Source organism: Acanthopagrus latus, chromosome 19 (genome assembly GCF_904848185.1).
Source record: "Acanthopagrus latus isolate v.2019 chromosome 19, fAcaLat1.1, whole genome shotgun sequence".
Taxonomy (NCBI): Eukaryota; Metazoa; Chordata; class Actinopteri; order Spariformes; family Sparidae; genus Acanthopagrus; species Acanthopagrus latus.
The window spans coordinates 15301347-15326662 of NC_051057.1; the positions used below are offsets into that span (position 1 = coordinate 15301347).

At 42.8% G+C, this 25316-nt stretch overlaps 1 protein-coding gene across 3 annotated transcripts in view; it reads left to right on the plus strand.

Moving 5' to 3' along the window:
• Positions 1–25067, plus strand: part of tmem108 (transmembrane protein 108) — a 52550-nt gene extending 27483 nt beyond the window's left edge. For all 3 annotated transcript variants that reach the window (XM_037079580.1, XM_037079581.1, XM_037079579.1), the window contains 4 exons: positions 2437–2520; positions 17409–18620; positions 19849–20000; positions 22665–25067. In XM_037079580.1, coding sequence (XP_036935475.1) covers positions 2437–2520; positions 17409–18620; positions 19849–20000; positions 22665–22781 — 1565 coding nt within the window. In that variant the 3' untranslated portion in view covers positions 22782–25067. The remainder of the gene's footprint in view (positions 1–2436; positions 2521–17408; positions 18621–19848; positions 20001–22664) is intronic.
• The last annotated feature ends 249 nt before the right edge of the window (positions 25068–25316 follow it).

Sequence of the window (25316 nt, forward strand, 5' to 3'; positions counted from 1 at the left end):
GAATCCAGGTTTCTGCATTGGTGGGCAGGTGTTAAAGTGTTTCAGCAACAGAACTGTCAGCAATCTGCCAGTGAACCACTCGTCCTGTCTTTGGCCGTGGCTGGGACTGTCATCCTGTATTATCTTTTACCTGCATGTGTGCGCAGAGCTGAACTATGATTCAGCTCCCAAGCTGGAGGCCCTGAGCATCCTGTCTTTTGTCCGTTTAGCCTGTCCTCCCTCAACAAAAAAAACCTTTTACTGTCATGTTATAACCAGTATAAATGAAACACTCCCTGTGACTGTCTCGACCATCCCCCACCCACTTTCCCCTGGCCTCACCCCTTTTGCCCTGCAAATTAAAGAGCGTGTCTATGAGCCTGCGTTGGCCTGGCACTGCTGATGAGGTGTAATCACCGTGGAGAGGCTCAGCTGCTCTCTTCACACCCTGCCATTGAGCTCATTAGGCCAAAAAAAAAAAAAATGAAAGCACAGGGAAGGAGTAAAACAGCAACTCTGAAACATTGCTGTTACAGAGTTGCCACCACTGCAGCATTATGGTGTTTCGAATGTATGCGAGGAGGATTTTCTGGACGGTTGCAGCCAGTGTCAGTTCCTCGGATGTGAAGCTGTGAAAAACTCATTTTCTGCTCGTACCACTGTATTCTTGCAGCCTCATCTCTTTTGCAATTACTCGCACTACATTATGACCGAGCCCATACCATTATAGTCAAAGCTGTGAGTTAAGGGCGGCACAGCAGCGAGCATCTCTGTTTTCATTTTCTAAACACTTGGAACAAGAACAAAATTGTGCATGTTTGTCATCTATAAGTGAGCCTTGATAGACAATTTAGTTCCCCATCTGAAATTATTGCTTTGGTTCATTTTATTTTTTGTGAGAATGGAGCCAGGGGGAGAAATTGAGTTTCCCAATGTGTCACTTGGTAAAAAGCTGTAGCCATTGTTATGGTTTTGATTTTCTCTTGTTAAGATCTTGGGAATCAACCAAACACATGTAATGGGATTACACAATTGGGATACAAAAAAAAGGTAAATGTATTCCAGTAAAAAATTACAGAAAGAAAATTGAATTACATGACAGACACTTTCAATGAAAATAGAGACCACTAACAGGATTACAAAATGACTCATAGTGTCATTAAGACTGAATAAAAGTTTGGTATTGAGGTAATCCAAAAGTAACATGAAATAATCGGGACTTGGCCTCTCTATGGTGGTGCTCTCAATGTCACTCAAAACTAGAATATATATATATATATATATATATATATATATATATATATATATATATATATATATATATATATATATATATATATATATATATATATATATCTTGATTGTTTAGCATTGACACAAGTTATTGCTCTTTTATTTTACTATTAGCTGGTATTTTTGTAAACAACGCTAGCAAAACTTGCTAGGTGACATCCAGGCAAACACAAAGCAGTGCTGTGTTAGCCGCTTCCTTACTCAACAAAGATTTGAAATACCTCCAAATAGTCTGTAGTTGCATCCTCTAGATTTACAGCTCCACATAGTTTAGAACTATTAAAAGGTTGCCACAATGGCAGCAATATAAACACGATGACTCAGATGTTGTGCTGCCTCCTCTCAATCTCAAGAGCGAGGCCGCTTTTATGAGAAATAAAACCTTATGAAAAGGATCAGTACTCCGCTGCCCTGTGCTTTTGTTGTCTGTCCCTCTCATCTCGCACATGTCTCCCACTGAAATACGGGTTGCCTGCAACCAGACCCCTCATCCTGGGGGGCACAAATCCAATTTCACAAGTCACACTCACAACAGATTATTCATGCAGGTAGGGCGAAGGGTGGTTAGGTGTGTGTCTATGTTCGGAACACTTCGACGAGTGGTAAATGGGCACATGTGTTGTCCAAGGGCATTTCCACAAAGAGAGGCAAACATGCATGCACACCCTCTTTGGGGTGAATGGAGAATCGTGTGTGTGAGGCCTTTCAGAAGGCCGTCCGTGAGTCATTCTCCTGAAGAGCACCCTTGGGTACTTCTCTCGCTGACACACATGCACTGGCTGTCTCAGAACAAGGCTCACTGGTCAATGTTTAATGCTCCATAATTGGTTTTACTGACCAGCACTGCCTGCAGGATGCCAATGCTGATTTGAAGCCTGGCAGCTGAGGCTGACCACCACTGCAGTCCTACCTGGTCTTTTATTGTGGATTGTTATGATCGGTGTAAGTCATATTGCCCGCTGTGAGAGGTGGCAGTCATTACAAGGATTAAACTGTCAAGGTTAATCTGCACAATCATGTCTACAATCCCTTCTTCCTTTTCAGAGTCTACTCTACGTAGAGCTGCCCAGACACAATCACAGTATATCACAGTGATACTGGACCCATGACTTGAATTTGATTTTGATACCTTTTTGTTTTGCTCTTTCTCGCTCTCTCTACTAGACAACCATGAGCACTGTGGAGGAGGAGCCGGATCACATGATACCATGAAGACAAGCCTGCAGGTCCTGCGCTGCCAGCTGCTGAGTGAGTAGACCCAGCGGGGGGGACGAGGAGGATGAGGGCATCTGGAGGGGCGTCCCAGTTGTGCAATAAGGGACTCAGTTACCAAACTGAGAATCAAAATTTCGGGGGCTTGTTTATATCTTACAAATTAGTATCTAGCTGAAAAGAGCACAAACAACATGTACATTTTCACTGATATAATAACCAAAAATCTGTCCTTAGAAATAAGAACCATACCTGGTTTACTATCATCAGATATTTCACTCAAGCATTTGGTTAAATATAACCACGAACGTCCATGGGTGATTCTTAAATTGGAAGCATTTACATCGTCACACAACTGAAGTTGTGCTTTGACAATTTAAAATGATGTCTTTTAAATTCGGGTTCAGTGAGAGTTTGGCTGACGCGGCTGATCTGTTTTCAAGCATTTCTGAAGACTATTTTTAAATGCCAAGTCAAAAATATTTTGGAGATCTAAGAAAAACGTAATTTCCAGGAATAGTTTTGCTATTTGCTTTCTTGCTGGATGTTAGATGAGAGTCCAGACTCCGGTCTGTAAGCCAACATACACAACAACAGTTTAGAAGCTTCATATTCATAAAGATACATTAGAGTTGTATCCACCTCTTCATCTTATTCCCGACATGAAGTTACTAAGTGCTTTTCCCAAAATGTCGAACCAATACATTAATAGTTCATGTGACATCCATTTTCCTCTGGCGTCATGCTCAGGACAGGGAGCTCGAATGCCAGGATAATGTTATGCTGCTGTGTTGCAAGTCCTATAAATGTAGGGAATCCGAAAAATTGATAACATTTCACAACTTTGCTATTAATAGTGAAAATCTGGAGGGAAAACGGGCCATATTTAGGGCAAAATAACATATTTCATAACCCATTCAACCACTTCCTAGCTAACTTAACCATTTGATCACATCAAGTGTGTTTCACTTTCAGGCTTAAATCAGTGTTTCCAAGATGTGCGTTGATATTTCAGAATTAATGAATGCCTTTCCCTTAATGTATCATGTAGCTAACAGTAATAGTAGTACAGTAATGTTTGCTAGGAAGCGGTTAGATGCTGACGGAAGCTAAACGGGTTATCAAATGTGTTGTTTACCTTTAAATGTGGTCCGATGCCGCTTCAGATTTTCCACGATCAGCTGTCTTTTCAGTTGCTGATCATCCAGGAAGTGGTGAAATGACAACGTTTCGTCAGGTTTCCTGCAGATTACTGTAGATTTCAGTGCTATATCCACTTAGTTCTTGTTCCATCTGGAGTCTGTGCTGCTTTGAATTCAGAGAACAGGTTAAAGGCTCTGGGAGTGGATGTACGGAGCTCTGGCAGGCTACCAGCGCAGAATGTCACATGAATATGGAACATGGGGGTCAGACCAGGACCCACTGGGCTCCTGAACGGTTAGCTAAACAGCCTGATGATATCTGGTATGCACCCCAAAGCTCCACCTCAGGGGGAGCGGAGCCAAAGGCTGTCTGCCGACAAATCTGCCTCAATCCCTCAGAAGTGATAAACTTGGACTGGACTGCTGTGAGCGAAGTGCTTTAAGCCGTCGCAGAGGTGGTGTGAGGTCACATCACAGATGAAGAGGAGGAAGCTGCAGTGTATCTTTGTGCAGAGTTTAAACTGAGACCATATTGTCGAGCCTCTCTTTTGGTTTTGTTCCAGTCGATCCAGTCTTTGAAAGCACGGCGCTCCACTTTTTGCCTTGCACGTTCATGCGATCCAGCTGGGGCCTGAATTACCTCGGGCATATTTAACTTCCATCAGGGTTCCCTTTTGACAGTGAGCGGGGCTGAAAAGCCCACCTGAAGTCTCTCTTTGTGCAGTACATCTTTCGGCGAACAGAAAAGAGAGGAGATGCTGCAGATAGAGGAGGGCCAAAATGGGCGATCTGGCATCGTGACAGACATCAGAGCAGGACGAGCTTGTCTGTTTTCCTCTGGTCACCTTCTGCACCGCCTTTTGTTTTGTCGGTGCTGCTTATGTACTTACCCAAGCGTGTTGAATAATACACCTGAAACAATGGAGGGGAACTTACTTGTCTCTTGCCAATTAGGTTTGTTTGGCAGCTTCAAAGCAAAGCCTGACAAGTGAGGCGGTTGCTTGCAAATTGTTTTTTGAAGTCAGCTCCTTTAAAAAAAGAAATGACAACTTGAACGACCAGCTGGTGTGAATCATAAGCGATTACGCAAGGTTTGAGTACGGTAATGTTCCCAATCCGACTTTGTCTTGTCTTGTGTGATCATGATTTTGTTGTTTTTCTGACTTTTTAAAGCCGCCAACAGCAGCAAAAATGTTGAAATTCTGTGTAAATGTGGTTGTGTAACTACAGGTCTGCGATTCAGCGTGCCCCCTCAGACTCCAGACAACATCCTGTTTAACATTTGTCCTTCCTGTCAAGATCCTTTGCCGCTGTCACAGTCGCTGTAGCTAAATCATTATCCCAGTAAACAGCTCGAGTACTCTTTGTTGTTCTTGTTTTTGCCTTCTCCCCCCTTCGCCCGATCCCCAGATAAACACGCCTCTGTTCAAAGCTGCTGTAACCTGACAAACAATTTGCGGAGCATTCAAACAGGAAGCCATTATCCTGTTACGAAAAGCTCGCCCTCTTATCTCAGGCCTCACATCTGTAGCGCCCTCCCCGCTCCGCCTCTCCGCCACTCCGCCCATCGCAGTAGTCCTCCTCAGCCAGGATGGTACCAGAGGTCCACAGGACGTGCCCTATCTGTCTGTTTCCCCCCCACGGGACAGACGCTCTTCCCAGAATGGCAGACGAACACACCCAGGAGCAAACCAGAGGAATTTGTCTGTTTGTGCTACTGTAAAAATAACTCTGTATTTACACACCCAGGACATGTATGCGTCTCTTTATGAGGAGCCGTCTTTGTCAAGTTACACGAGAGCTCTGTTAATTGAGAGGGGCGACACTCATAAAAGATGAGTGTGCTCCAACAAATTCACTGGACAGGAAGGAAAAGCCTTCCTGTAGACTCATCCAGCTTTTATAGCTTTTACACTCCACCACATTGTATTGTAGCACTTTTTTTCCTTGTCCACATTAACGCAAAGACGCAATGAGAAGTTTTTGTATTGTTTCAGAAACAATGAAGTCACAGTGGTAAGAGGAAGGCGAGGATGATGAGCAGGTGTAGTAGCAGCAGCAGTGCTGTTAGTACAGATTGTGAAAGATGTAGTGGGAGAAGTGTGGGCACTTCAGCGTGGTAGATAAAGTGAGAATGGTACTGATTTAAGTAGTAGGAAAGTAGTGCGAGCAGAAGTATTAGTCTGAGTAGTAACCTAAAAGTGGTGTTAGCAGTTGGGCATCAGATAGATATCACAGGGAGGAGAAGTACATGTACAAATGCATATAAATAGAGCTATGTAACTATCGTGCCCTAACACAGGCGACAGCTACCTCGTAATTCTTCTCTAGATTACAGCAGAAATCACCAAGAATATCCATGTGAGTATAAGAAAAATCTGACGAGCTAAAAAAGTTATCAGAAGGCAGAACAGCAACGTGCCACCAAGTATGTCACATGTGTCATAGAAGATTTAATAACAGTAGTGATATGTTCTGTTGAGCATTGGGAACATCCTGAAAGACCTGAAGATAAAATATTATCATCAACCTTCATCACTCAACTCACTGTTTTGCCATTTTTACCTGCTATCGAGGGGTTTGTCTCATGTGCGAGGTTGCTAAACTAGCTTCACATAGGCCTGCTGCTAGCAGCGTAGCGCTAGCCTCATTTGCTAGTTTAACGTCTTTGGGAGTTTTTTCGTTACTGTCCTGAGGTTCGTTCGGTTCGGCCTCGGTCCTGGTCTCACCTGTATCTTGAGTGTAGCCGTAGCTTGCTAGCCACTTCTACCCCAAGTGTTAGAAGTGTTAGCAGGTGGACTTGAAGAACTAATCAAGGGGATATTAGCTCTTACAGTAGTAGTACAAGTAGTAGTAATAATAGTGTAGTAGCAGTAGTAATAATAGTGTAGTGGTAGCAGTAGTATTAGCAAAAGGACCTCCAGAAGTGGTGATAGTTTCAGGGATCGGAGTAGTGGCAGCAGTAATATCGCCATTAGTTGTGTTACAATGATAAAGGTAGTGATCGTCGGCGATGTAGTGTTAGTTGTTTTGATTTTAGTCTCGATGAGGGTACAGGTGGTAGTAGTACTGTGTAGGCAGTTGTAATAGTTGTAGAAGCTGCAGTGGGTCCATGAAGTGAGTCAGGGCCGATAGCGCTCCGTCCAGGCGTGATAATCCAATCTTAGCAGCAGTTAGTCAGACAGCTCTCCAGTTGGCCCGCTGATAAAGGGTTTTGTCTGCCTGAAGCTTTCTGTCACTCTCTCTGACGGCACGTCAAACGCTTAAAATTAAAGGCCTGGACTACCTTCAACAAAACTCCCGGTTTAAGGCTCGTGATTACGTTGATTTGGGTCTGTCAGCCCTTTATCCTCAAAAGCGAGATATGAATTCATTCTGTACGAGACAGCAGAGCCGCCGTGTGTGTGCCAGTATGATGTGATAAAGGCTCATTGGTATTCCGATGAGCAAGGTAGATAAAGCCTGCTCCATTTGCCCCGAGGGATTTGGGGGGAATCCCATGGAGGTTTGTCCGCTACTGTGGAGTGGTTGCGATTAGCATAAATGAGGCTAAATGTGATCCACGGAGGGTCGGCTGGGTGGTGAGCAGGACATCCTTAATTACTGGTTATGGTTCGATGCCCTGGGGCTTCCAGACCAGCAGTTATTTGTGTTTATCCCATTAGTGAGGAGGTGGGCATACAGTAATACCCTTTAGATCTTGTACATTTACATCTCAGGCTTTAGGTTAAACATTTTATTCCAAGCAACTTAAAATGAGAGCGTAGAGGGTGGGTCTGCGTCTTGCTCAAGGGTATGTTGGCATGGTTATTGAAAAAAACGTACTGTTTAGGCTTAATGTGTATTTATTGTCCTAGCATCTTCAGTCTAGTTTCAAAGGTCAGGAAATAGACAAAAAGAAAGTAGTAATCGTAGGATGCTGAGGTCATATCCTGTGCATTTTTACAAGAGTTTGGAGGTTGTAGCAACCGCGGGTGAGTACATACTTATTGGGCACCAAAAATTAAATATGCAAAGGATCCAGTTTTTCTCCCTCCCAGAATTTTATTCCTGGTTGAGGGGAGAGGTCCTTGAAATATTTAGACATTCACGTTGGGAAGTAAAATATGCAGAAACTTTTAATGAACAGGTCAGTAAAAAGACAGAATATTACCAAATTCTGTTTGGTATTTTGAAGTCTGCAATTACAGGATTGCTTCATTGAATTCTTCTTCTGCTTTCAGGACAGAACATAGAAATAAAAATAACAGCAGTGATACTATTACAATACCAAATTGTCCTTAAATCAAGATAGACTGATGTTGGTCGAGAAGGCCTGGCTCTCAGTCTCCGCTCTAATTCATCCCAAAGGTGTTCTATCGGGTTCAGGTCAGGACTCTGTGCAGGCCAGTCAAGTTCATCCACACCAGACTCTGTCATCCACGTCTTTATGGACCTTGCTTTGTGCACTGGTGCACAGTCATGTTGGAAGAGGAAGGGGCCCGCTCCAAACTGTTCCCACAAGGTTGGGAGCATGGAATTGTCCAAAATGTTTTGGTATCCTGAAGCATTCAATGTTCCTTTCACTGGAACTAAGGGGCCAAGCCCAGCTCCTGAAAAACAACCCCATACCATAATTCCTCCTCCACCAAATTTCACAGTTGGCACAATGCAATCTGAAATGTACCGTTCTCCTGGCAACCTCCAAACCCAGACTCGTCCATCAGATTGCCAGATGGAAAAGCGTGATTCATCACTCCAGAGAACGCGTCTCCACTGCTCTAGAGGCCAGTGACGGCGTGCTTTACACCATTGCATCCGACGCCTTGCATTGCACTTGGTGATGTGTGGCTTGGCTGCAGCTGCTCGGCCATGGAAACCCATTCCATGAAGCTCTCTGCGTACTGTACTTGGGCTAATCTGAAGGTCACATGAAGTTTGTAGCTCTCTAGCAATTGACTGTGCAGAAAGTCGGCGACCTCTTTGCACTATGCGCTTCAGCATCCGCTGACCCCTCTCCGTCACTTTACGTGGCCTACCACTTCGTGGCTGAGTTGCTGTTGTTCCCAAACGCTTCCATTTTGTTATAATAGAGCTGACAGTTGACTGTGGAATATTTAGGAGCGAGGAAATTTCACGACTGGATTTGTTGCACAAGTGGCATCCTATGACAGTTCCACGCTGGAATTCACTGAGCTCCTGAGAGCGGCCCATTCTTTCACAAATGTCTTGTTTCACAGTCTGCATGCCTGAGTGCTTGAATTTATACACCTGGGGCCAGGCCAAGTGATTAGAACACCTGATTCTGATCATTTGAATGGGTGAGCGAATACTTTTGGTAATATAGTGTACATCTGAGTCGATCCAAGTTTGTGATGAAATCATTTCTGCTGGCAGTGCAGCTCATTTCCAAGGCCAGTTTTTACTGCATTAGTGTATTTAATCCCATAATTTAACCACTGACATGACCTTGAATAATTACTATAATCATACATTGAATTTCTTCACATTCTATTTGATATAACAGGGGGTTACTCTTTTTAAGGCTGATGCAGATATACTAACACATCCTCATACCGGATGGACCGGACCTATGGATTGCGCTCGCTTCTTTGGGGACATGAAAATTACTTGGTTATGTTTAGGCAATAAAACAGTTAAACAACTTGGTCAGGTTAGGGGGTTAGGCAAACATCATAATTCAGCTTAAAATAACTACATTACTTAAGCTTAAGTTATAAATGCACCCAACCTATGGTTGTAACATAACTTACATAATGTAAGTGATATAACTGAACTACGCTGGAGACCAATAGTAGTCTTCTTGGTGAAAGTCCTGCATTTGTTTTGACCCGACCATCCACCCTTGACTTCCTCCCTATGCCACTATGCCTGACTTCCTCCTTTGCTTCCATAATAATGACTACAGCCACTAAAGGTCGCCACTAAACAAGAAATGTATATGGTCATTTTTATGATGAGGTCTGCCTGGATATACATACGCAGATTTGCACTGATCCCTCAATATATATAATGGAGGCAGGATATTTGACAGTTTAACAATAATGAAATGAAACAGTAAATTTTGCTGTAAAGTTCATAATTTTCCTTATATCAGCCAACATTTACTCCAATACTGATATTTTTCCTCTATCTATAGTTAGTCTCTGATAACTAACACATTAGCCGTACATACTGTGTGTCAGAACCAGCTAAAAGGTGTTTTTTTAATGTAAGTCAATGAACAAATGTAAGCCCCCGAACAAGAATATAAGATTAAAGCTAAAACAGTTATTTAAACACACTACAATTAACTTTTAACAGTCTCAATGTAATACTGATGCCTCTATATGACCTTCATAAGTCAGCGATACCCCTCCCTGACGTCATTCACAGGTTTTATCATTGTGTTGCAGTTTCATTCATTTCAACATATAATCTTGGCCAGATTCCCATTGGACGCATGTGTTTTGTTCCCCCGTACATAACTGCTCCGTCATCACCCTGCTCAGGCTGCATGACGGGGATTAAGGAACAACTGTAACAGTTCAGGAGTACAGCCTGGCGAGCCCCTCGCGAGCCTTATTGATGGATGATTTTGCAGCTCCTATTTTTGGCTTCCTGTAGAGCCTCCAATTCGAAAAGTGCCACCGCCAGCTGCCCACTGATGATGCGACACAACCAGCCTGGCTCCGGCGCTTGCTTCATGGGCAGATTGTCGCTGTACATTCGAGCCACATCGTTCTCCTGTCGCACGTAGACTGAGGTGACCCCTGGAAAGAAAGATAAATATCCCACCGTCACAGCAAGAGGCACCCACCCCCTTAGGATTGATCATGCAGCCAGGCTAGTGCATAAGCACTGATAGCCTCCATACCGCACACTAAGTGCTCGGGTATGATTGATTAGGCTGGAAGACTGATGATGCATGTGCCTGGACGATATTGTTCTTCTGGAATTGAGTCTTAGCTTATGAGCGGCAAAAAATGTGATGCAGAGTTTCATCAGCAGGAGTAAATGTTACGATGTTTTTTTGTTTCACCAGTGTAACTCTAGATTCTGTGGCAGCTGCTCTGGCCCCTGTCCCCTGACATTGAGTCTAATAATGAATGATTGGTGGGACAAAGCCTGCATTGGATCAGTGCGCAGGTTCCTGCTTTGCAACATGATTTATTGATGTCCCCGATGGCATCAATGGAGGACTTCAGCGAATGTCACCGGCTTCCTATGCATTCAAAAGAGCCCTAATTCAGCAGGTTTCCTGCATAAATTGCTCCGCCCTCCATACATCCAGAGGTTAGCTGATTGAAAACAGGTTGACACCATTAGTCAAATAAATGGGGGCATAATCTCACAGTAATTTTAACGGGGTGTTGTTTGTCTTCATGATATTAGCATGTGCCATTCAGAGGTGATCAGCTGGGTTGGATAGATAGTGAGGGCAACAAGTTGGTGTGAGTGATAACAGTGTAAGGCTTGTGTCGCCCTCCAGGACAAAACCTTCAAGGTTCGTTTATTCTCCCTTTACGTACAAAAATAGATTTGTCTGTTTCAAGCGATATAACCATCGCTGCCTACAACCACTAGAGGGCGCCGCTCAGGGTCAAACCAGCTTTTGTCTGCTTGAAAAGGGACACATGGAAACATTTCCTTCTCTTTTTGTGGCGGCCATTTTCAGCCATTTTTGTGGCGTAGAAAATCTTTGCTTTTTGTTGGAAGTCGGACCCTCTCCATCTCTGATCCTGGTGACCAAAAAATGTTATTTATGTGTGGCTAAGAAATGTGAAATTTTAAAACATCTGAGGTTTTGCAGGAAATGTACTTAGCTAACATTTATCCTAGCGATTGCACTGATCTTGAGCGATATACCAGTTTTAAGGTATAAAAATCATCATACTGTTACATTTTCTTATCTTCTGTATTGAACTCTATATGTGGTATTAAATTGCGTGTATTTGAAGTTCATGTTAAGTTTCATGTCCGTCAGAGCATAATGCTCTGTGAAATTCTATAAAGCATTTGTTGCTGTGAAGCTGTGATATTTAGTGAGATGGATATCATATCATATAAAAAATCTCATTCCATCGCAACCTTGCACAACAATGTTGCTGTATTCTGTCCTCGCCTGAGCAAATATTCAGAGTATTTTTCTCGTTCGCCTCCTCTCTTGCGTCATGACAGCTGAAAATGGACCGTCTCTTTCTGTGGGCTGTTTCTTTTTGTGCTTGTGAAAAAAAGAAAATATCATGTCAGGCCAAAAACAGCCAACAGGCACAGTAGTGAAAAAATAATGCTGAGCAGGCAAGCGCTGCTGAGCAAGACAAATGTATTTTAAAAAAGGTGCCTGCTATATTCTCTCACCTCTCACACCTTATTTTCCTTTGAATGTTCTTTTCGGTCTGTGGTTTAATGTGTCTAATGCACCCTCTTTGCTTTTGTCCATGTTATCCTCTGATGAAACACCCACACATCTCCCTCTCTTACTCCCACCACACCTTTGGTCTCCTATTTGCACATTTTCCCGCCCTGGCCGACCTCGCTATTCTTCCTCTTCCCCATTCAGTTTTTCTCATGTTCTTCCCCCTCCGTGCTTCAACTCAATAATGGATGTTCATGAAGCTCAATTCACTTCTCGAGCCTTTTCAATCATTTCTGGAGTTAATTCACTCGCTGTGCCCGCTTCTCCTCTGCATGTCTTTGTGGAGGCAGCACCCGGCTCGCTTTCTGCGTTCACCCTGCTTACGCGCTCACTCCATCAGCCAGATGCCCAACAGTCCTGACAGATTACACCCATTTGCCTCGGTGCATGTGTAAAGGATACACATTGCCTGCACATACACATGAATTCAGCAATATAATAAATGCTCTGCAGGTCAGAATAGACAGATTTCTTTATCAGGTTACCACAATGAAGTGGCTGAAAAAAGCTGTCGTCTCCATGTCACATTTATGTTTTTTTAATTAAATCTGCCCATTAAGGCTAACCCAACACGCTAACATAACATAGTGATTTCATTTGAAAATCATAAAAGTGTTGTTGACGATTATGAAAATGTATCATAAATCTGTGTTTGCAACAGAGCTTATTTAATGATGACAATCCAAATCCAATTCCAAAATCTTATAGGCTTTTTATTTTTTGCTAATGAAAACAGGGCGATGCTAACTTTTGGGGTTAGCCTGCAAAAATGCAGATTTAGTGCAAAACGGTATTCCTGTTTTGTTCTTTGAATATATGATATTGAGCATTTCTCCTCTTTGTGATTCTTGAGATTTCAACATCTCCTCGTGTTGATCTTATAAGCTGAGTCATTTATGTTTGCCTTGTTATTGAGACTAATGAGATTCCTGCTAGAATCAAACCAGGAGTCTCAATCAAAAACTAATCACCCCTCAGATCTCAACACAGCTCCTGGTACAGAATTTAAAGGTGTTATCCTCATGTGTATTCAGCACTGACAGATATACGGGCAGTCAGATGTCTGAGAGCAAACTTACTAGCAGCATCTCCCCTTCAACATTTTAGATGTAATCTTTAATAAAACATGATTTTAATAAACTGCAAAGTCCCAAATGAATATTAATCTCCACGCTGGTTTAGAGATCAGGGTGTAACTGCATGTTTCTGATCACCCGGACAAATCAGAGGATGTCGTCCTGTTTATGTGTGCGTGTGCCAGAGCATTAAGTTTGCTCATTTCTGCTTGGAAAGGGAGTCAGGGTGTTATGTTTTATTCAGTAGAAAGCGGAGTGTCAGGTTGCCAGGTTGTGACAGCCAGGTTTGGGCTCTGATTGAAGGTATGACCACGGCATCGTTAGACGTTCACGCTTAGCTATGAGTCCATTCATCAATTTTTTTTTTTTTCTAGAAAATTATGATTATTACTCCTTTCATGTGTTACATTGAAGTATTTGTCACAACATTGCTTTTATTTGTCATTCAGATGTTATAAGTCAGACTTATGTTTTGTCTTTCTTCTTGTGTTTTTGTTCCAGTATAGACTTGTAACATCTTTCAAGCGTCTCAGAGGCCCTTATCCTCCAAATCTGTCCTAAATGTGACCACTGTTCACATTACTGATGATCAACAATACGTTAAGCTTTGATAGCTCGGGTTTGTCTGCCTCCTGCCTATTTCCCTGCCTGAAGGATCATCTTTGAAAAAGACGAGCAGTCATAAATCAAGGACGGCCATGTGTGTTATCTCCTCGGATATGGGTCTGGAGTGGACTCCGTGGATTAGAGACGTGACAGGCTTGGTTAATGGAAGACAGGGCCCGGACCCTCTATGCTGGTAGTCTGTGTGATTGAGTATGGAAGAATATGATTAATGATTCAGTGGCTGAGTTTAAATAGTCAGCGCTTAGTGTATTTTAAACCCCCTCGTGAACAAAGAGGAAAGAGGATGGAGAAGCTTTTCTTTGGCGCTTGATTTTGACACTATTGATATCGACGGCAGTCTGGGCTGTTTTTAAAATGTTTGTTTTTCTGAAATATAACGTCCCGTTCTACCCCTCTCCCTCTACATGTTCGACAGCTTTCTTTACTCGCTTCTTCTCACATCTCCTCCCCTGAGCCCCTCTTGAAAATGGAAACTGGGTTTCCATAGTTACTGAGGGACCACCATGGTTAAACAATGGCCAAGACATCTAGGTCACACTGGTGGCTTGGGATTTGTGTGTTTTCGTTGACTCTATGACTTTGGGGGAGTTTTATAACTCTCAAAACAATATAGTCTCAGTCACTTCTATTTCTGACTTGGGGGTAGTCAATTCAGTAATACAAGTGATTGAGATGACTGAAGTATTTTTTTATGACTCAGGCAAGATACCCACTGAGGGCCATGGTTTGTGTGCGTCTGTAAGACTGTTGTGTGTCAGCTTTACAGAATTAAAAAAAATTGTGCAGTAAGTCACAACAGAATATTAATTTCAACATGATTTTGGCAATATACATATATTTAAGCATTTATATGTTCCGTTAAAAGGCTTTCCTTGTCTGAGACTTTAGTAAATGTCTTTAGCATATGCATTAATAAAGGATAAGTTCACCCAAAAATGAAATATAAGTCAATTACTGTGTCTGTTCACCCCCATCCCAACGATGGAAGATGTTGAAGTTTCATAATCCACAAAATACTTCTGGAGGTTCAAAGCAAAACAGTGTTGCAGCATTCTCCTGAGCAACTGAAGAAGAAGGGGACTTGTTCAAAACGGGGACAAAATAACCCGTCAAATGGCTCCATACAGCTCATCCGGCGTAATCCAAGTGTGCAGAGGCCCAGAGATCCCAAATTGGTTTGAAAAGTGGTCGAGCTCATGCACCAGCTTCAGACAGGGTGTGTGCTGACACGTTTCAGCTCAGCAGCTACAGGGAAGACTTTGGGTGTGAATAACGTCTTTTCAAATCAGTTGGGGATCGCGGTGCTTCAGGGGTACTGGATTACACTGGATGAGCTGTAATGAGCTGTATGGGGTGGGGTTTTTTCCTTTTTTTTTTTCGTCTTTTATTGACACATTTTAAAATAAGTCCCATCTACATAGGTTGTTCAAGAAAGTGCTTTCCATCAGCATGGGGCTGGGTCAACAATGACAACATTTTCATGGGTGAATTTATCCATTAAACTGCTCCTCAGAAGAATCCTTCATGATGACTTTAGATCTGCATTATTAAACGCAGCGTTCTACATTTTGCTTATTGTCAACAGATCCTGTGAATTGTGTAAAATGTGTATCTACAGCTCATGCATCAGTGAGCCGCGCTGACGCGTTCCATGACATGTTCCTTTATTACCATGAACACACACACAGTATAGATTAATTTTAATCACTCCCACACTGTCCTGCAGCCATAAACACTCAGAGGCAAACGGAATATGCATGAATCCAAAGCCGGTCCCCGACGAATGCACCATTTCTTCCTGTTTGAAAAAAAGTTTGCCTAAGTTACAGTTCCCAGCTGTGTTGAGAAACCACTGAGACTTTTTTCATTTACATATTGTGAACAGTGTATGACCGGCCCGAAGGCTGAGTGTCATCGATGGGTTTGAGTAGTCGGAATGTGTTGAGAGACGTTCAGAGGTTGTTGGTTTCGGAAAAATCAGAAAAGGGTAGAATGTGGCCAGCTTTATCCTGAAGGCCATAAAGGTTTAAGCAAACTGAAAATTAAATGCAATCATGTATCAAAACAACCTTGAGCCTGTATTCTCCTGTGGCTAAAACATGCTACATGACCAAATCCCGACAGGAATTTCGATTATTCCCACTCTGTGTTAATGCATGTTCTGTTCCCGGCTGAATGCATAGGAACCGCCCGGTGGGAGCTCCACTAATGTGTCACATTAGCTTTGTTTAACAGTGTCAATAAGGGATGCAAGGGAGGGAGCAAAGGGGAAATTAATAAGCCTTTGCACGTTCCTCCCTCTATGACTTTCTTGCTGTCTGGATAGCATAATAGGACCGATATTCCCTGCAGGCACCTGCTAATGACTTGTCACTACTCAGCCTCCTTATGGGATTGAGCTCGGGAAAGTGAATCTGTCAGGCTCTCTGAGATGCCTTTAGCATGCTAAGTGGGTTATTTTGATGCCCTGTCACCGTAAAGGAGTCATTTTGTGTCAAATTGAGCAGGAACCGGTTAAAATGCATTTTCATTTGATAACTGTATTATTCTATATTCATGTGTTTTTTCACTCGGCTGGTATGTCCGTGGCTCGATTGCTGCAGGGATGATGTATTTTTTTAAAGATAACTTTTTTTCAATTTGATTTACGATGATTGCAGAAAATAAGCTCTGTGGCAAACAGAAATGTATGATGCTTACATTTTTTTGTTCAGCAAGATCATCGCCACCGATGAACACCCCTTTCATGATTTTTTTTTTTTTAAGCATTAATGCAATCGCGAACATTAAAGCTACACAGAAACTACATCTACATTAACATCAACAGCATCACTACGCTTCCAACAACAAGAAACTATAAAGTGCCGCAGGAATGAGTCCTAAAACCTGGAAGTAGTTTAGCAAAATCATGCTCCTGGTTCCCTCGTCTCTTCTCTGAAAAATAAGTTTTCAGTTAAATGCCTGACATAAGCTCTATGGTCACCACAGGCTGAATAAATGTACGTGTTTTGTTCTACAACATTAAATACATCACTTAAAACCCCACGAGTGCGAACTAAGCTTGTTTTTAACTACAGACCTTAACTCAGGTGGTTAACTGAAATCCCATTAATTAAAAAAAAAACCCAGTTGACTTCGAAACAAGCAAAGCAAAAGTGTGAAGATGCGAACAGATTTCTTAGTTTTTGGAATCATTCCTTCAAAGACACCTTTTTTTTAATGCTAATGAAATGGATCAAAGCAATATAAGATGTTTTGACACACACACTAAACTACCTATTTTCGTTGTTGTCTAGAGATTAGAATCAAATAAACGTTTGTTGTTTCATCACCTCGGTGAAGACTGAGCTCTTTGAGCCTGTCTGCAAAATAACAAAGCAGAAATGTTTGAACTCTGCATCTAAAGAGAGACGTCCTCCAAGTCCCAGCTGCACGCTGCAACTCGTCCAGTGAATAATGCAGTTGATAAAGCAATCAACTAGTTAAACTTGATGAGTGACACAGCGGTTCAGTAGCTGAAATAGGCTGAGGATTATAAGGAAAGACGAGGCTCTTCTGAACACCTGAGCGGTCAGTTTCAGCCACGGCTCTGCGCTCTCTCTGGCTTTGCGTCGCACAACGCTAAAGGATATTCAACGTCAACACATGCTAATCGCCAACTTTCTCTCTCTGTCTCTGCAGGTGTTCTAGCATTCCTAGCACTGTCAGTAGGACTGGTGTCATCAGCACAGGAGCTGTACCTCAGCCAGACATCCCAGGATCCTGTCCACATGGCAGCCGCCCACAGCAGCCCCCTGTCTGCCCCCCAACCTCTCCCCTCGGACTGGCATCAGGATGGCTCCAGTAGCGGGGAATGGTCACCCAAAGGAGGCACTCAGCCCTCAGACATCATCCTCCCTACTGCCGCCCTCCACCCATTTGCCTTGATTCCTCCCATTCATGACACAAATGCTGTCACCCCGAACACTGTGAGCACTGAAAGTCATCTGAATCGGCCCCAGGAGCCGAGCTCTGATGTTGTCAACCAAGGCCACATGCACAAATTGGTCAGAGTACCTCAAGTCCATAACCCAGTTACTGTCAGCACTAACCAGGCCAGCAGCAGCAGCAGCACAGCGGTCCCAAATATAGACGTGGACTCTTCTGCCAGAGGCGCTCCAAACCCCCTGGCTCTTCTGTCCAGCCCTGGATCAGACAGAGGAGATACACTCGCTGCACTCCACGTGGAGCCTCAGAAGTTGTCTGTGGAGGAATCCACTGACCCCAGCCGGCGGGACATTCCAGATCTAAAGCAGTCCTCCCTCTCCTCTTTGTCAAAGGATGCTGACCCCGCATTAGGCCTGAAACTCAGGGAGCACGCACACCACACCATCACTCTGAGGGAGGTGCATGGATCAAACGAGCCCCCAACTCAAGGACTGAGGATAGAGTTGAGTGTCCCACCTGACGCTCCAGTCCCGCCGAAGAATCTAACTTCCACGGTGGCCACGCCAGCCCTGTCCACTGAGCTCAACACACAGGATCCAACAAAGATCCCAAGCAGCCACACTGCACCCGACGAGGCCACCACTGAGGAGCTTGTCCGAGGTAACAGCACAGACAATGCCCCTCACGGACACTGGTTGGGAAATGTAACTGCATATGGTGGGCTGATCTCTAACAGCAGCTCGGCCGACGAGGCGTCTGCTCAAGTGAACGGCTCAGAGCCCCTTTCCACCGCCAACGGGAGCTTCCAGAACAGGCAGGTGCCTGCCACTACCCAGGACCCCTGGACGCCTGGCAACAGCTCGGGCCCCACCGTCGACTCCCCGCCATCCCGCATGACCATCTGCTTGAGCAGGATGGACATTGTCTGGATCGTGCTGGCCATCAGCGTGCCTGTGTCGTCATGTTGTAAGTAATGTCAGAGCAGCATCACAAAGTTGGAATTAATAAATGTGACCTACTTAGAGTTTGGCTGACCTAGACATATTATCCTAATTTTCTTGTTCATAATTTGGTTTTGGGTTCTACTAGATATGTTTTAAATGCTCTAATGCTCAAATCAAATTGTCTGATGTCTGGAATGCTTTGTATTAGCTCCTCTGTCTCTTTAAATGCTACAGTCTCCTCTCATTGGTAGATCTGCACATGACAGAGCAGCTTTGCTAGATAAATACTTCTGTGCCACCTCTGTGTTCATACTACTATTTCACATATGCTATAGTTCACCCATCCTTAAAAAAAAAAACCTTTTCGTCAAACCCTTACCCTCTAAATAAACAGGTTACAAACAAGGTATTTATAAATGAGCTTTGGACGTGCTCATAGGCAGATTTCGTTACCTTTGGTCAAAGCCAGGCTGTCTGTTTCCCCTTGCTAACTGGCTGTTAGCTGTATCCTCAGATTTAACAAATAGATGTGACACAGGTGTTCAATCAATCACAAACCAAATATTCCACTCAAGGCCACCGTCGAGTTATTTTGTCATAAAGTTTCGTGATTTACTCATTTCATGCCCTGACTTTACTTCAGCTTTTCCTGGTTAAGACTCACCTCAGTATGTGATTTCTCTCATTTCTTAGAATGCCTTTTGAAAGCCCCCAGACACCCTGCAGGGCTTGATCTTGTTGCATTAAGTTGGAGAGAGAGCAATACCAAAATAACAGGAGGGAGGGAGAGTTTTTTTTAGAGAGATGCACCTCGGGGCAAAACACGATTTTTAGCATTTTGGTCTGATGGAGAAGACTTTCTTCCCCTTTTGATAATATGATATATATTCCTTTCATGATTCCAAATGCAGGATGACCAGCGCTCCACCTAAGTCTTTGCTGAAGTGCCCGAAGCATAAATGAGGTCAAACTGATGGATTTCTTACTCGCTTAGATCTATTTCACAAGATCACTCCCAGGCACAGCACCAGTAGCCATTTCTAACAGCATTTTAGTGTGAATGTTTTTTTCCCCCTTTCATCCACAATTTCCCCTACCGGTGGCATGTTGACGTGAAACATGACAGCCTCCACCTGAGCACCTACCTTAGCGTGGGCGCTTTCAGAGCCTATTTGAAACGGCAGCAGCAGCTCCTCAGTCTCTGTGCTAACCCTCCTGTCTCTCCCCCCCCCTGTCTCCGCCTGCTCTAGCTGTGCTTTTGACGGTGTGCTGTATGAGGAGGAAGAAGAAGTCGTCAAGTCAGGAGAACAACCTCAGCTACTGGAACAACGCCATCACCATGGACTACTTCAGCAGGCACGCCGTGGAGCTGCCCAGAGAGATACACACTCTGGAGAGTGAGGTACAAACTCCTGGCTCACTGACTCCATCACTGCACAGCACTGCACACAGAAGTGGGGAGAGGGACGTTTACTTGATGTTTCACTATCAGTCAGCAGAATGGTTTTAATGAGTATGGAAACCACAAGATGCCCGATCTCTCCTGTCAGCAAGCCTCAGGGCCGGCTGGAGTGCACTTGAGCATGACGCTGTATTAAGACGATTTACAGGGATGCTACTGGGAAAAAGCAAATAGCGAATTCCCCTGCAGGCTATCTATTAAGATTACTTGTTAGTACATGGAGGTATCATCCTATCAGTACTTTTTTATTACTATTGTCATGAATGTATACGTTTGGCTTTTAAAGGTGCAGCATGCAAGAATTATCCACCTGTCGAATTCATACTAATAAGGAGCAGCATATCATCAGAGTAACCGCTGACTGCTTCTAACTGTGGCCGCTGTTAGCTAGTTAGCTCAGTTAGCCGTGCAGCTAGCGGCCCCCACATGGAACTTGGGGAACAGTTGTGTGTTTGATAGCTGGGTGCTGAACCATATGCCAGCCAAACTTTTTTGGCTTTCATGCGCAGTGGAGCAGCTTTCATGACAATGAACAGGGAATTTGTGGGAAATTGATTTGTTTATGTGAGATGATGATGCACATAACACAGTTTTTAGATTACATATGTAGAAAATGTACTGTTTGGGGTAAAAATCTAAAACTAGAATTGCATACAAGGTAGTGTTGTAAGTTAAAAACACTGCTACTGCTTAGTTTTAAAAGAACATTTGGACCATAAATTAAAGAAGATACAATTTAGCAGATTTTTTATTTTTTCTAATACTCAGAAAATTGTGCAGAGTTTCGTTTGGTTTAATAAATGGCAAATTTAAAATTAATTAAACTTCAGGTTATATGTATCTCTTAACAAACAACGACATTCTTAATATTTATACACCTTTAAAAAAAGCTTAATAGATACTGGTGTTCATCTATAAACAATATATGGAAGGCCACTAGTGATGACAATTGTCAGGAATATTCTGTTTAGGCTTATAGATACCACTTTTTAAAGATATATAACGATAGTAATAATAACAACAACTTTATTTTTGTTACTCTTTAGGTAGATTTTAGGTATCTGTTCTTGAGTATTAATTTTTTGGACAACTCCCTACATTTTAACACAAATATTTGTACTTTCTGCTCCTTGCATTTTCAAAACAGACATGACAAGACGGAAAAAGAAAAGAGAGAAAAGGCATGTTAGTGTCCGGTATTTGCAGCCCTGCATCTGTATTTTCTTATCCTCTCACTTTGTTGCTGTGCTCGGGGCACTTTGTTGACACGAAATGTCGGTGTTTGGCGTCTTGGGAATAAGACTCAGCTACCCTTCTGGTGTGTTCACGAACAGCTCAAACAAATCCGTCTGATTCCACCTTCAAGTTAAATTGTCTTTCAAGTATAATAATGACGTGAGGCTCAGTGAGCACAGAAATGGCTGATAGAAATGTCATTCAGAGGGATTCTTTTATGCTTTGAGAAAAGAATCAGTCCTTAAATATCTCTACTTCTATGAATAGAATGCCATAATTATTTGAGATTAAGACTGAGAATAAAAAACACTTGATAAAAATAGTAAAAATAAGAATGCATTACATGATATAAGAAATAAAAAACCTACTAAACAATAATCATAATAAAAAATAATGTTAAATACAGGAAACTATAACTATGCTATAAACAAAAACATATAGCATTTCAGTACACAAAATATCTGCCTCCTGAACTTATACTGTGCACCAATTATTTATTCATTTTTGTCAAATGACTTTTGCGTTTTATTATAGTGATAAAAAGATCTGACTGTAAAAAGAGGCTATACAGCACCATCTAGTGGAGATTTCAGTATATAACAATGGTATATTTTTTCATTCACCACCTCTTCACTCCTGCATCATTGTGCCTTTTGGTTCTGTTTGCATGTTTTATGTCACCTTCTCCCCAGTGACCATTTCACCGTGTGTCTCCTTTCTTTTATTCCTCTTCCGCTGCTCAATTTGCGCTCCTCTTCCGCCTGTCGGCGGGGCGGCGTCAGGAGAGGGAAGCTGAGGTTGGATCATGTGCGGGATGCCCCTGGTGACACCCAGGTGTTGTTTTGTCTCTGTAGAGCAGCAGCCTCACATAGCTTCCCCGGTGCTCTAGGTAAATGACAGTGCTCTGGGAGAAAACGGTCATGGGCCCCGTAAACGACTGACTTGATTGGGTCGTGCCGATGAAATGGCCTGATTCCTGCTGTAAAAACGTTTTTGTTTTTTCACGCCTCCCTCCTCCAGCACTGCCTCATTACTGCTGACTCACCATCAACAACCATTTCTCTACATCCCCCCCTTCGTTAAGTTTCTTCTTCGTCATCCCTCCCTTTGTGAAGCTTTTACATCTTCCCCCCTCCGCTCTCCCTTTGTATCTCTCCTCATCTAGCCTTCTCAGAAATCTTCGTTCGCCATCTCCTTAAAAGCCCCAGGGTGGACCGAACCAATGTTTTATTCTGCTCATCGCCTGTAGATTAGACACGTAGACTGCAGCCCTAATGCTGAGCCCTGAAATCATGAATCACAGCTGTTGTTTCACAGTTAGCCCTCCTGCGCAAACAGTTTTTAATGTGTGTGTGTGTGTGTTTGCAGGAGCATGACACCTGTCTACCCCCTAATGGAGACTACAGCGGCAGCAGCGTGGTCTTGGTTAACCCTTTCTGCCAGGAGACCCTCTTCATCAACAGAGACAAGGCGTCCGCCATCTAGAGACAGGAAGAGAGAGAGAGAGACTCCTCTTCAACTCCCCCTGCTGTTGTTGTCTATTTTATATATGTGGTAAATATCCAGAGACTTTCGACTTTATACTGTATATGACAGAACACAAAGAGCATCCAGAAAGAAGACATGATGTAAACAAGACACTATTTACTATGAGAATGCCACCGCATATTTTTCTGATGTACATTTTCTACAAAAAAGGCTTAATTGTGATAAAAAAAAAAAGGTTTTTATCGTCTTTATAAAATACAGAGTGTATGTGGTTTGGTTTTCATTCCAGTGGCTTGACGGTGAGCGCACTGTGGATGCGGCCACATGAAGTCTGCTTTAGAAAAAGAGAGAGAGAAAAAAAAAAGCTATGAAAAACATTAAAAGCTGTCTTTGTTTTTGTTTTTTTGTTGGTTGCTTTTATTTTTTCCTTTAAATCAGTCAATCCCCAAATACTTATAGCCTGTTGAACTTGAATAAAGCACCTATGTACTTGAGGGGGAAACAGAGATTTTGTGAGATCAGGGCCCGTATTTACGAAACTGAGCGAAAACTTCACACGACCAATCACATTTATGCCCCCGTGCTGGAACAGCAAATCAGAAAACACTGATTTTTTTTTCTCTAATCTGCTCTTTGTTTAGTCTTGTTTTTAAAGCTGACTATGTTTTTTCGCTGCCCCCAAGTGGCCAAAAGAAATAGTTATTGCAGGTTTAAAGCAGTTTCAAAACAGCTAGATAAGGTTTGAATGAAAGGAAACTGAGTACAATGGAAACGAAAAGGTTGGCAGCAAACAGAACAGTCTGGTGCAGGTATACAAGGTACATCAGAGGAACTAGATACCTGTACATTTTTTGTAACTGCATCTTGTGACACTTAATCTGTTTGACAAAGATTATAATACCCTATCTCTCTGATAGTTCCAGCTGCAATACTGGCTGCTCGCTGTCACGGCTGGTAATCATTTTAAAGTAAGAATTTAGTGTATGGAATACGGTGATTTGATTGGTGTATATAAAAGCCATCGTCACCTTGTTTGCTCCTCTGATATCTCTGGAGTTCTCATGAATTTAAGAGCATTTTTAAGGCATTAGAAATGTCAAATATAGCTTTCATTCCATTCCAAAATGTGTTAGTATTAGTGAGGGATTTTTAAAAATGGACGTTTAGCAGTTTGATAAATACAGGCCCTAATTTTAAAGTTTAGTTGAGCAGGGTCTGAGGGTCTACATCCTGCAGTTCTGACTGATTCAAATGACGTTTCCCCCTCACGTGTCACCAGCTTCTCTAAAGAGGGACCACATAGATGTCTTAATTCCTTATGTTGGCCCTTTATATATCAGTACGCGTGTGTGTGTGTGTGTGTGTGTGTGTGTGTGTGTGTGTGTGTGTGTGTGTGTGTGTGTGTGAGTGTGAGTACCCCCTCCGTGCATGTAAGCATACTTGCGCAAGCGTGCAGTGAAGTGTGGACGGATGAGTTGAAATACCCCCCCTCCCAAAACCAAATATCACTATTACTTTAAATCAAGCGAGAATCACTTTCAAGCTCAGTTTTATCTGTTTCTGTATGTGTGTGTGTGTGTGTGTGTGTGTGTGTCTGTTTGTGCCTCTGTGTGTGTCCGTCTATCTGTCTCGTGGAGTGGCTACTGGTTATATCCCAGTTTGAGAGAGTTCCTCAGTGCTGTAGGAAACATTTAGACCAACCCTGCTACTGTAAATGTCTCCCTCCATCAGTACTGTGTTTGTCCATCAGTGCAAACTGTGTTTGTCGAAAAACGTGGAATGACTGTGAGTTAGTTGCTGGAGCGCGTAACGCGTGTTAGAGGTCGTCGAATATGTTCGACCAATAAGAATACTGAGATAAATAACCAATGCTGAATATTTACTGTGAGCACATACAGAGGCAGTGTTTTGTTTTTAATGTTTTGTTTGATTACTGAACCTGTGGTCCTTCTGTCATCTGTTTCACTTTGCATCGCTGCAGTTTTCCTTCAATAATCGATGCTGCCTGCCTCTATCGTCGCTAAAGATTTTCCTGCAATTTGTGAAACGCTGTTCCGAAATCACCGATTCAAGCGGTGGTGTGCTGAACGACACGGTTAAACATATTGATATTTCCTGCATTGGATGCTCACAGCTGGGCTTCTTGTTTTGCACGCTCAAAAGTGGATATTTTACAAAACGTTCAGTGGCACGGTGGAGCAGTGTTCAACATTATGTATTTTTTGTACTGTAGTATACACTGTACTTTTTACTGCTGAGCAATAAAACAAAGAAAAAAACACACCGACTGATCCATTTATCTCATTTGTCCTCTCTAAAAACAACATGTAACAAACAGATATTTCCTACTGGTTCACTGTATGACAGAGCTGTTAACAGTCCTGCCGACCGCAGCACATCCATTGATGCAGTGAGCTGGAATTCTTCTTCTTTGTGCACCAGTGCTGCATCTGGTCAAGTGACCTCCAGCTCTGGGAACACAGCACCAGGTCAATAATCTGTTTACAAGCCTTCATTTGAAACCTCTTCAAA